At 34.7% G+C, this 12,764-nt stretch overlaps 1 protein-coding gene across 1 annotated transcript in view; it reads right to left on the reverse strand.

The window, feature by feature from the left end:
* The window catches only part of TTBK2 (tau tubulin kinase 2), a 69,837-nt gene that overhangs the window by 5,206 nt on the left and 51,867 nt on the right, over positions 1-12,764 (reverse strand). The window contains exons 13-14 of the mRNA XM_079308010.1: positions 11,773-12,373; positions 6,370-6,618 (exon numbers count right to left, since the gene is read on the reverse strand). Of these exons, the coding sequence (XP_079164136.1) occupies positions 6,370-6,618; positions 11,773-12,373 (850 nt within the window). The remainder of the gene's footprint in view (positions 1-6,369; positions 6,619-11,772; positions 12,374-12,764) is intronic.

Here is a 12,764-nt window from a genome sequence, read left to right on the forward strand (position 1 = left end):
AGTTTTGGCAAAACAGTCCTCCTCATCTCCTCTTACTCTCAAGTCCAGATTCTTTCTTCTGAAAGAAACACTCTTTCCTTTTTGAGAGAGTAAAGTGTTTCTTACTTCAAAAGACTTCTGAGAGAATGCAATAACATCAGTTCAGCTACAGAAAGAACAGAAGAAATAGAATTGTCTTAAATAGCACATTTCCATGATTAGATAATTTAATGCCTAAATCTTGAGTGTTAAAAAACAATTTAGCAAGAACTGTGCACTGAAAGAAAAATTGATAAAACTGGTGGGGAAAAAAAAGGTCTAGGAAACAGGGCAGCTGTCCCATAGGTTTTCATACATATGTAGTAATTTGCCCTAAGACAACACAGTTCCAGGTAGCCTACATTAAAGGAGTTCCTTTCATAAGACAGAGGAACTTTATTTTGGTCTGTCAGACAAAAAATCATTAGCTTGCTTAAAAATTCTGATCTACAATCTGGGTAAAATTTGGTTGAGGAAATTTTAATGCAATATAATCCTTGGAAGACCAGGTTCAGATTTTGGAGAGATCACTCGGGCATTTGCTGTCCACTGAGCTCTATCTTTAGCTTGTTTCAATACCTTGTTCTCCAGGGCTGCAGATGCATCTCAAAAGTAAGGATGTGCAAGATATTTCCTTTTTCAAACTTTTTACTTGATGAGCTAGTCTAGTTGGCAATCAAAATAACTCAGGATTAAAACACCAGTGTTATCTTCCACATACCTACTTCCCTTAGAATAGAATGATCCTGGTGTCCTCTCAACTTACAGAGATGAGACAACCTTAGGCATTTGCTTTCAGAAGGATATTTATCTATTTGATCTATTTCCAGAAGAATTGCAACTGCATTTAAATCCTCCTTTGCTCAAATATGTTTACATGAAAACTCTCTTTTCCTTGTGACACCTCTCTCATATGTCAATTCTTTGCTAGAAGAAAGCAGCTCTGATATGAAGTTAGTTTACATTTTTCAACAGAGAATTGTTGAAATTCTGGAGAGAATTTTCTAGTCTTTCCAGTACATCTTAGCCATACAGATTTAACCCTTACATTCAAAAAAGAGGGGACTAGGCTTGTTGAAGCACCTATAATCAAATAGGCAGGAGCTAAAACAAGTACTCATTTGATTTGAAATTACTTCTATATAATGCACAAACCAATGAAGAACATTCTTGAAATTTACTGCTGAAATGGAAAGCAGAGGTGCTTACAGATTAATACTTCATATCACTCAACATAATACTCCAGTGATACTGCTATTAAAATGTCCACTATTGTAGTATTTTTTTGGAGTTCCAAAGAAATGGTTCTTTTCAAAGAAAACATTCATCTGCCTTAATGCACAGTTCAGAGGTGTGAATTTTTTTCCCTGTAATTACTGTTGCACTAGAATCATATGTGATTTTAATAATAGAAGACAAATATTTTAAGAAATAAATACATCTAAATTAAAGATTATCTTATGGATGATACAGTAGACAGTATGTAGAGTTAGCTACAGGCACAATGTTAATTATTCTAGTTAGATCAATTATAACTTAATTACAGGAGAAATAATCATTACTCATTATGTTCTGAACTGAAACCACCTATTTATTTCAAAATTATTATAGTATGATGTGTTGCCATGGAAACAATTGTTGACCCCAGAGTTAATGAGCTCTCCATGGGAAATCCCACAGACCACTTAGCCTTCTTGAAACATCTTTGCTTATTTTATGCTAATGAAATTATGTTGTTAGAAAAATGTAATAAGTCATACATGTTTTGGATAGGATTGGCATTATAAAAGAGCAATTTGAAAAAGAAAAATTATAACTTCAAGGACAGACAAGGCCAACTGCGAGTATTTGTGATTACAAATTTTGGGAATCTTAAAATCACTGATGATGTCAGAAACCACAAACATGTAAAACAATTATAACATTTTATATGTTTGGGGTTTTTTTGATTCAATGTATGCAGATGCTATTACCACAGCTAATTTGTTGTCCAGACCTTCATGACTTTTCTGCTGCTTCTAGTAGAGAAACCTGCAGAAGCAAAATGGCCAAGAATGGTTCTGTCAAAAGGAAACATTCTCTACAGCCACACCCTATTCAGAAAAAAATTAAGTTGTTCATGCTGACTGCTTGTACTCAACTCTTAATTACTTAATTTACAACTTGGAAAGTTTCCATTGGAAGAATTTAACATGATGCACAATTTAATTCTTCTGTACACCAAAGGCAGATGAGAAAAAAGTATGCCTGAAGAATTTCCTTCAGACAAAAGACTGCCTTGAAAACACAGCTTTTAGATTTCTACATATCAAGCAATTTCCTCTGACACTTGGATAAAAGTAACAAATAAGAATTTTTGCACATTTGCATTAGAAAAAGAGTGTGCAGAAGAAAATTCTTCTAGAAACATCATTACTAATATTAAATCCAGTTGCCTAAAAGAATGTGATTAAGCCAGGGTAAAATTTATTGAAAAATTGAAACTTATTAACAATTACCCTTCCATGAATGAGATAGTACAATGTCTGTACATTTTCCCTAAACAAAATCAAATCTACTGTGTATGACACAGTTCTAGTAGCTACAAGCTGGAATAGCTCCTTGAATTTCTGCCTTGATTAAAACATGGAAGAACCTAACTGCTGACTCAATATAGTTTCCATCAGGATATGTAACAAGAGGCATCACAATTCTGTAAAATCTGAAATTAGAATCTTTTTTCTACAGACAAACCGTGTTTTTAACCATGGCAGCAGTAAAAACATAGACTCACCAAACAGAAAAAACCTTTGCCCTCTTGTCTTTCAAGAACACACCTATTTGATAATGTATCATGTCTTGAAAATGAAGCTCAGAAGAGGATTTTGGACTAATGTGTCCCTTCATGGTATTTCAAATTGTAAACCAGAGTGTTAACTAGCTGAGTTTATAGAGAGCTAGTTTACTACTATACATGACAAGTTAACACCACTGACAAATTTGAAAAGAATACTTTGGGGTTTTGTTTATTTATTTGTGGTTCTAAAAGCGATTATTAAACATGAAAACCAATGTAAATGTTCATTTTCTTGCTATTGCAGACTAGTGAAACCTACTAAAATTAGTTAATATAAAAAAAATCAAAATTTACAACAATTACGTGTGCTTCTAGCTCATAAACCTGAAACACCTAATACAAAAAACCCAATTATAACAGATATGCATTCATTCTCTAAATAACCCCTGAACATGTCAAGAAGTCTTATCTTATTCTTCCATAGGTCCCTGAATTTCAGTAAGATGTTTAAAAATTAAGATACATTTTTTCATCTCAAATCGGTATATTATTTCTCATTTTGGATATGAATATGAAAGTGATGGCTTGCATTTCCATAGCTTCTTGTGTGGGAAGATTTCAGAGCATTTTGTAACTAATTATATATGTATATAATTACAAAATATTTTTTAAATGTTCCAGTAATGTAGAAATTTGAGAAATTTAAGACAGAAGGGAAAAAATTTGTATAAGTACCAACTAATTCTAATAGCTTAACCTGTGAGACACAGATTAGCCTTCCCTAACAAAATGAATAAACATAAAATAATTACATTTAAATTAGCATCCTTGCACATACCTGATTAAGCACACTGAAAAAAGAAAATACACCTGGATGACAGACAAAACTGGAATCCACCCATGTTAAGGGCTGTATCATATTGTAGAGCAGCCAGTTTGGAAGTATTCTAGGTTGCTGCTGTGGCTAGAAGTGGTGTTCACTAACCTATTGGAGAATTAGAGCTGAGAAACAAGGGATAAAAATCTGCAGTCACTAATTTTGACTATTTCTTAAGACACAGCTACACATTTAGCACTACAACCACTTAAGCAGTATCTTCACACACAGCCCTGGCCAGTAGTTGCTGCACTCACATCACCTTTACCATTGATCATCACACACCACCTGATGCAGCTCTCTAAATGAGCAGAGAACTCATCTGGTTGAAAAATTCACAAAGAAAAAGGTTAGGTTTCAAGAGGATTTGCTGTACAATTTCACCATGCTGTAGATGAGAAGGACACTAATAGCACTCCAGATGCACTCTTCAGACTCAAGTAGAAGAATTCATCTGGTTTTTGTGAGTTGTAATGCTGCCAGGCTCTTTTCTTTATGCTGCAAATTGAATAACTAAGGAGACCTGAAGCAAAACACTCTAATTCTCTTTCATAATTTATGTATGGCAAGGCAGGAGTCCTCTATTGACCAAATATAGTCTGACCTACATCCTACAGCCCCTCTGCACTGGTGAGCAAAGAATATTCAGAGATTTCATGACCTCCTCTATCTGATACCAAAGTACAGGAAGACAGGTTAGAGTTCCTGAACCTCATTCATCAAAAATCTGGAAAGAAAGTCACTTTGCTTGATTTCAGAAACAAATGTATCATTCCTTATATTTTAATACATGAAACTAAATTCAACAGTACAGGTCCCTGACCTCTGTAATTCATTAGTTATGAATGCTGAACCAAATTGCAGACAGCAGGAAAGAAGTGAAAATATATTCAGTACCAAATATTTATACAGATTAACATAAATGACATTAAAATTATTTAAAATATGTCAAAAAAAAGAAGGACTTGCAAAAGTTTTTTAATTCTTCAGTGAGCCATGAAGTACATGAGGCTTTCATTGCTGGAATGAACTAAACAATCATGTGCTTGTTTTTTCAGAAGGAAATGACAAACTGGAAATTCTTAACACAGTTAGGACTTTCAAATCATAGCTCAAAAAGTAACACAGCAGTCAAGCACTTACCAGGTAAGAAAAAAGAAGCAGCTTAATGTTCATTCCACCAAGTAGCAGCACCTGGCACAATGCCATGTCTTCTTCACATGACAAAGTACATCACTTTGTAGCCCTTATTAATATTGCAGCTATATTTATTTCTTGGGTACTAAGGAAGCCAGAGAAGACCTTCTGTGCCACCTTGTTTTCTCTGAGTATTGTGCACATTTTACTAAGTTTGCTAATTACATCTGCAACAGATCCTGATTGAAAAATTTAAAATTGTAGCTATAGAGATTTTTAAAAAAACCAAAACCAAAAAGCAAAACAGAAATTAAGGCCATGTTGTATCGTAGAATATAAACCAACGCTGAAAAATACTGAAGCTTAACTCCTAATGGGTTAATTTCTCCTAGGTCCTTTTCCCTACTCAATACCTCAGCCATCATGAAGATGTAGTGTTTTGGTATCCCAACAAGTTCACAATTATGAACATTGGGAGCTACTGTTTGTTTTTATATGTCAAGCACAGAAACATTTTTTTTTTAATATTCAGCTAAAAAACAGGAGTTTGCCTTGTTACCACACACCAATGATCCTACAGATTTTGAAAGTAACTAAGCTTGATGAATTACTTTTAATATCAGTACTCCTGTTCATTCTTCACTGAGAGAAGAAAAACTGTATCTAATATAGAACTTTTTATACAGAAAAAATACATTGGAAATGAAAGGCAACACAAAATATAATCCAAATTAAATATTAATGGTAAAATGATGATGATATGTTAGTCTTATGCATTAATGCTATGTCATACTGCTTTACCCAACAATGCAAACTCACACTACTTAGCAGATCTCAATATTTTTGTGACTAATACAAAAATTAGACTTAATTTCAATTATGATTGGAAACCTTCCTCTTTCATATTGAAATGAAACCAGAAATACAAAACTACAAAAAGTCCCCTTTCTCTAGTGAAATTTTTTATAACCTATGACCCTTGATAATTGCCATATTTATTTTATATACTGTAAGCAGGAGAAAAATTTATTATTTGCTAATTTTTGAAGAAATAATCTGTTTCTAGATCCCTTTTTGTTACATTAAAATCCTTTAGGATAGTCCAGATTTTAATGTGTTCCCAATTTGAAATTCAGCTGGTACTGTGATTGTAGGAACCCACTATTCTTAGCTTTAAATAAAGAAAAAACAAATTTTTTTTTCTGGGTTTCATAATCTTATCTTTTTTCAAGAGTAAATATCTGAGGAAGTGAATCTGTCTTCCAGAACATCCAGAGATGCTTAACTTATCCAGATCTTAACCTGAATAAAAGCTCTTTAAATATTCCCCTCTTCTAAATGGGATAATATATCTTCCTCACAGAGTATTCCCAACTCTATTCCCAGAAAAGATCCATTCCTACTCCCCAACTTGATCTTTCAAAGCATTTTTAGGATGCTGTGTATAGCAGTACGACTAGCATATGCCTACTACCAGAGTAGTGCAGAGCAACTGAACATGTTCAACTTTGCAGATGACTGCTACAGTGCAGTCACTTCTGTGAAGACAAGGCTTATTCACCTGCTCAAGCTGTGCTTTTGAGATGCGAATGACAGGGGGGAACTTGCTGCCACAGGGAATGACAGGAAGCTGCCTACGGCCAGTTGAGCAGGAGGAAGAGGAGTGGCTCTCAGCTGACTGACTCCTTGGTAAACCAGCCTCCCTCAGAGGGTCCAAGTGGATGGATAGATAGCCTATAGGGCTCATGGTGCGGAGGATGGGACTTGAAATTCTTGGAGTGGAGAAATGCAGCATGTGACATGGGTTGAGCTGTGAGAACAACATGGCAGGGAAGAAAATAAGGTTGAATATATTTTAATAATTCTTGCTCATGTCTTGCCTCTATGCATTCCCTAAAAAACCATATTCACAACTCCCTAGGAGGCTGACAGTTCATAATTTAAGAGGTGTCTTAAGTCTAATATTCACATTTCCCATCATCCATTTCAAAAATCCAGTATCAAAATCAAGAGTAATCATTATTTCTCTAATTGGCCTCTTCATTTACTCAGTCTTAGAATCATAGAATCATTTAGGTTGGAAAATAAAATCAGATTCTTTAAGTCCAACCATTGCAATTGTTTTAACTAGTCAGTAACAGGGTAGGGCAAAGTTAGTAAGTGAGTAAAGTCTGTTTCAAGGACATTGTGTATATTAGTTGATAGCTGGGTAGTTGATAATTGATCATTTCAAACATTTTGCACATCTGCAGAACATCATACCCGAGTATCTGAGATTACTACATTGATAGCATACACACCCATTGGAGGCTTTACAGATGTGCCAGATAGCAGCATAATTTAAGAACTGCACGTGACAGGATTAAGCAGTAAGGTTAATAGTAAACAATTATGAAATTTCCCAAAAATGGGACCAAACGAGGAGATACACTGGCCTGGAGAATCAAGGAACAATTGCTTTATCTTGAACTACATTAATTCAAGCAGGTAAGAAAAAAGAATAGGAACTGTAAAGTCTTCCAAATTGTTAATTTTAGACAAAGTACATTTTTAAATTGCTTATTGATGATTCTAATAAACCTATAGCTTTGATATACAAAGCTAAAACGAACTGGTTTTTTGCAAGACCTTTCCCAACACTGAATAAATATCTATCTGATGGTGACACATTTAAATATCTGTAAATGAGATTGGTATACATAATTTGCAATTCTTTGTTCCAATTACAGTTAGAGAAAACCATGAAGAGTAGAGATAAGGAAATGTTCTGCAAGCTTCATGCTTCATTGAAGGTGACTTTTGGTTTCCTGCCACGGTATTTGCAATTCTAACTGATATCCTTTGGAAAGCAAGAGCATCTAGCAAGCATTTCCATTTCTAAGGAAAAGGTATCTTTTAATTGTGTCAATACTAAAGCTTCAGTTCCTACAACACATAGCTTACTTGCAATTGGAAAAAAAAGAGTACTTCCAGTGTCTCATAAAATCAGCAAATGAGGATAGAAGGTACATGAAAATTAAATTACTTATAACTCAGAATTAAATAGAAATTAAAGAGCAACCTTTTGATAAAACATAATAGTACCTTGACATATAAAATTTTCATTTCAGCAATATTTTTAAATAATAAAAAATAAATAGTTTCACACAGTAACCTCTCTTCTTTCACATACACACACACACACATACACATCTACATGAATTTGTGTTCTCAGTCAAGTGGGACCAAAGCAAACTGTTGTTTAACTTAAACTGAAGATGAAGATGGAAAGAGCTGTTGCATGCTTAATTACTTCAAATCCATTATTTCTTATTTACTAAAATATCTGCTTGACAAATATATGTTGCAAGGTCTTGTGTAAGCACTTTATAGAGTTCTTTGCAATTCAATACAAACACAAAATTTTGTATTTTTGTACAAACACAAAATTAATGAGGCTGTGGGTCCACAACATGGAAAGTTCAGCTCTAGCCCATTAGTACCAGGTGTAGGAAAAGAAAATTAGAGCTGTATGGTGCAAAGTGCTGCTTTAGTATAAATTCACTGTTAGTGTAGATCAGCTCAAATTATGTTGACCAATTAGCTTCATGCCAGGAGATATTACAGCAAATCACACAGTCTGTCCTGCAGCCAAAGTCAGCATAAAGCCATTATTAAACCATAAATCAGCATGTATACCCTTAGCATGCTCTGAGTAGCTCAACAGATATGTGACCATGTGCCCTAAACTAAGCCAGACCAGACTGGTCTTTTCTGGCAGCACACAGATTCTGTATTGCAACTGGGAAACCGAAACTGATAACATGAAAAATACTTCTCTTACCTGCAGGCCTTTTTCCATAATAGATAGCATAATTTGCTGTAATTTTTTATGCCTGAGATTTTCTCACCCCCAAGCCACTAACTTAGACATTTTTTTCTCTTATTTTTTGAGTTCAAGTTTCCTTTCTTAACTGGTGCAATTTTACTTTTTTAGTAGAATGCTGCTGCTGTGTATAACAGGTGAGAAGTGGTATTAACAACAATTAGAGGAAGTCCACAAACACACAATTTCAGGAAGAATATTTATGTACAAATGGAAGGACTATAGACAAGAAAATTCTTTGCTTCAGGGGAAAATAAAATTATGGGTGAATGTATGAAATATTAGTTTCTCATACAGAAACATCCATGTTACTACTTACTAAAATAGTGAGCAAAAAAGCCTGAAAGAAATAAAGAACAAAGAAAAGTCATCAAGTAAAAAGGAAGTACTAAAAAAACATACTTGACTTACAATAAGAAAACTATTTTATTCATTCACCACTGAAGTAATTGCTTGCATATTTAATGAATATATCAGAATAAGCCCAAAAACAAAACTGTACTTTCTTCTAAGTGACAGTGAAGCAGGTCGGTAGAAATCCATTTGGGAGGTATATTCATGAACATGATACCCATGAATGCTGGCATGTCCTAGAGTCTCAAGCTGTTTGAAATTGAGTGAACTATTTCAGTAATTATATTAAGCTTCTATATTACTATAATTTCAACATCTATTTTTAACCCCTTTAGATTTATAGCCCTAAAATGAACATTCTTGGATCCGAGTCTGCTCTTACTAACTGGTGCAATATAATTAAATCAGCAGAAAAGTAAAGCATGACTTTTGCCTATTATTTTTATTGCCAGGAAGGTGCTACCTAGAAGAAATTACTAAAGAAAGAGAACATCTGATGCACACCTAAGGATCACATTGAAAAAACAGTTTCAGAGTAAGTACACTAAGGAAGAAAGGAAAAGACTCTACCAAACAGCTCCCTAAGGTCACCAGGACTTTCAAACAGAGAGAATGGTAGTAAGAAGAGGCTTGTACACACACTTGCTCCCAGTGAAGTGACAAGAACACTCACCTGTAAGAACTAGGTTCTAGTATCCATCATAGGGAATATTTAAGTAGCCTTTATAAAGTGGAACACATCAATGAAGGACAAAGAGAAAAACTGTGAAGGAGCCTCTTGGGGTTTGTGTGGCTTTCAAGGGCTAATGGAGTAGATGGAAGACTACCACAAATTGCCATCACAGTTGGAGTGTACACACCCTGTTCCCAGCTCCTAAACTGGCCAAGCAATTTCCATTTTCTTTATTTGCAGGTCAGTTTATATTTTCTATTGTACATCATTCACCTTTGAAACACTAAGTTCCTTCCTGGCATTCATCTTGCACTCAGAGCACTACTTACCCTTCTAACAGAACATAAACCAAATAAATTTCCCCTTTTTTTGTGGTCATGACAAATACTACTTATCTCCCTGCAAAGCCAAAGTAAAATATAATTTCACTTGAGTTACTACTTCAGCCAGTAGTTTTTCCAATGCATTTTATAATAATTAACTTTGCAGCTGCTTCTGCTCCCATGTTCTGAAGCTTCTTCTTTTTCATCTAATGATATTGTCCATTCCTTGCACTGTAGTATATAATATTTGTACCACCTCTACTTTCAGTTTTAAGTAAAACAGCTATTTCCCCAAAAGAGCCACATTTGTACATTTGTATAAAATGTACAGTTGTATAGTGCATTTGCATATAAAATTACAAGCTAGTTTTAATGGCTTTTGAAATAAAAACACTTGATAATTTGTATTTTCTACAGGACCAAGTGCTGCTCTTTCTTCTCTGTTTTACTAAAACTGATCTTAAAAGATGAAAATCAAACAACCTAAAAATTTAAAGCAGTTTCTTACCATTAAAACTTTCTAATCCATCAAAAACTCTTTCATGCAGGAGATTTATTTCAAAATAAATCTCAAAAAACTGTCGTTCAACACAGTTCTGTATTTTCTGTCATGCAAAACAAATTTTCTGTAAACTACATAATTTGAAGTATGATCTCTAAATATAATTCTGTATGAATAATATGATCTTGCCTTTTCCATGAGAACCTAGCTGTAGTTGAAATTTTACTCTACTGCTACAACTAATTACATTGAGTAGTACATTTTCACTATAAAGGATACTCTACACCTTATAATAAACGAGTAGTTGGTGACTAGTTTCTTTTTCTAATTAGCTGGCAGTAACTTTCACAAAAAGTGGTGATACATGGAGAAAAAATATAGCCAGGTTTCTTGTCTCAAGGGAACTTGAAAGAACTGACCTTTAGATCATAGATGCCACAACATCTACTTTAAAAGAGTAGAGAAATGAAATTATGAAGTGATTCCAAATCACTTAGCCATTAATCTCACTTACTTCTTAAGTAAAGGCAAAGAAATTTCAGAAACAGTGACAGGAGAAAAAAGTAAATGTTCAAAATCATGCAACTCAGAATTCTTCAGAAAATATGGAAAAAGTGAAAAACAAGAATATGCAATGGAGCAATTTGTCTTAGTGAAAAATACAGGAGTAAAGTAGGAGCTGCAGAAGTATTTTAGAAATGAAAAGCAGTAACACTTTGTAAAAGGCAACAAGTTGTTTGTATAAAGGCTATTAGAAACTTCTGAAGGAACAGAAAGAAACAAAGTGAATTCCAGAAGCAAACACTGCAGGAGTCATAGTGAGAGGTGTAAGTAACTGATTAATTTAGCCACTTAAGATTTTTCCTGAAACACATGAAATACTGCAGCACAGTACTTTACATATTCAGTTGTAATTTTATATTTATGTACTGCAAATATAATAAATATGTGTTTGCATGTATGTCTCTGATTGATTAGGAATCACTGCACAAGGAACTTCCTTAGATAGGCAGATATATAGATAGATGACACTTTGTTAAATGTGGCCGGTTTTGTGGGTCACACCTGCAGAACAATTAGCACTTCCAGGGGTGACTGTAAACAGCTGTGTAACAGAATATGGAAGATCAGTCTTCAAGAATCAAGTCCCTTACCTGCTGAAAGTAGGAATTTCTGCTCCACTGCTGTATTTTAGTCACCACCTTTACCATTTCCTCTTACAATTCTGAATAAAGATGTTTTCTTACCGGAGTGAGTGCTCCTTCTGCTTGAGCTTCCATAGGACTTGTAGGGGTGGCTGCAAGAAGCTGTCCTGCAGCTCCAGACAGAAGTTCCAATTTATCTGTAAGCTGTTCAGATGCAGCAGGATGACATTCCATGTCTAGAACAAACTCCACCCCTGAAGTTTGGTTCTTGGCATGAACATTGTTTCCTGCCCAACCACCCTCTCTGGATTGCTCTTCAGGAAGGGGCTCTTCTAGAACTTGTAGTACCTCTGGCTCTTCATCTGAGGGACTTCCAGTCAATTTGTGCCCTAAAGCCTCATTTGTCCTGAAGTCCTGCAAGTCCCGTTCCTTATCTATTATCACCCATTCCTTAGAATCAACCTCCTGCCTGCAGGAGCTTAGGTTAACAGCTACAAATCCATTGCTCATAACACCATCAGCATGGTCAGGAGAATTAGCTGACATGGGCTTTGAAGCATCTGGAAGATACTCTTCATCATAGTGCCAAACATGGTCTCTGCGGGCACTCACAGGAGCAGGAACAGATGTTTTCTGAGAAAGAGGAGGAACAGCAGCAGCAGGAGTCTCTGCCAATTTCAAGTCTTTCTGCTTCTTCTCCAAACTTAGAGAAAAGAAGTTAATGTCTGAATTAGTGCAGAATTAATTGAATAATGTAAGTTACATTTGAATGTTTTCAGAAGAAGAAAACTAGATTTATATAAAAATTTGTTGTCATATTCTACAACAACCTACAATGGTCTTAGAAATATACACATTTTTTAATTGTAGCTGTAATGTATCACGTTGTATTGTAAGTATAATTACCAGAAGGGAGAATTGTGAGAAAAAAAAAACTCAGTAGTGAGGTTACCACAGATGCCCACTGTACTTAATTTGTTACAAAGCAGACTCAAAGAGGAACAGAAAAAACAGATGTCTAATGCAGAAGTTATTATGTTTTCAAGAAGAATGTTATTCATTGCTTTGACTGATTCCTTACTTACGCTTTGCAT

Source organism: Erithacus rubecula (assembly GCF_903797595.1).
Source record: "Erithacus rubecula genome assembly, chromosome: 6".
Taxonomy (NCBI): domain Eukaryota; kingdom Metazoa; phylum Chordata; class Aves; order Passeriformes; family Muscicapidae; genus Erithacus; species Erithacus rubecula.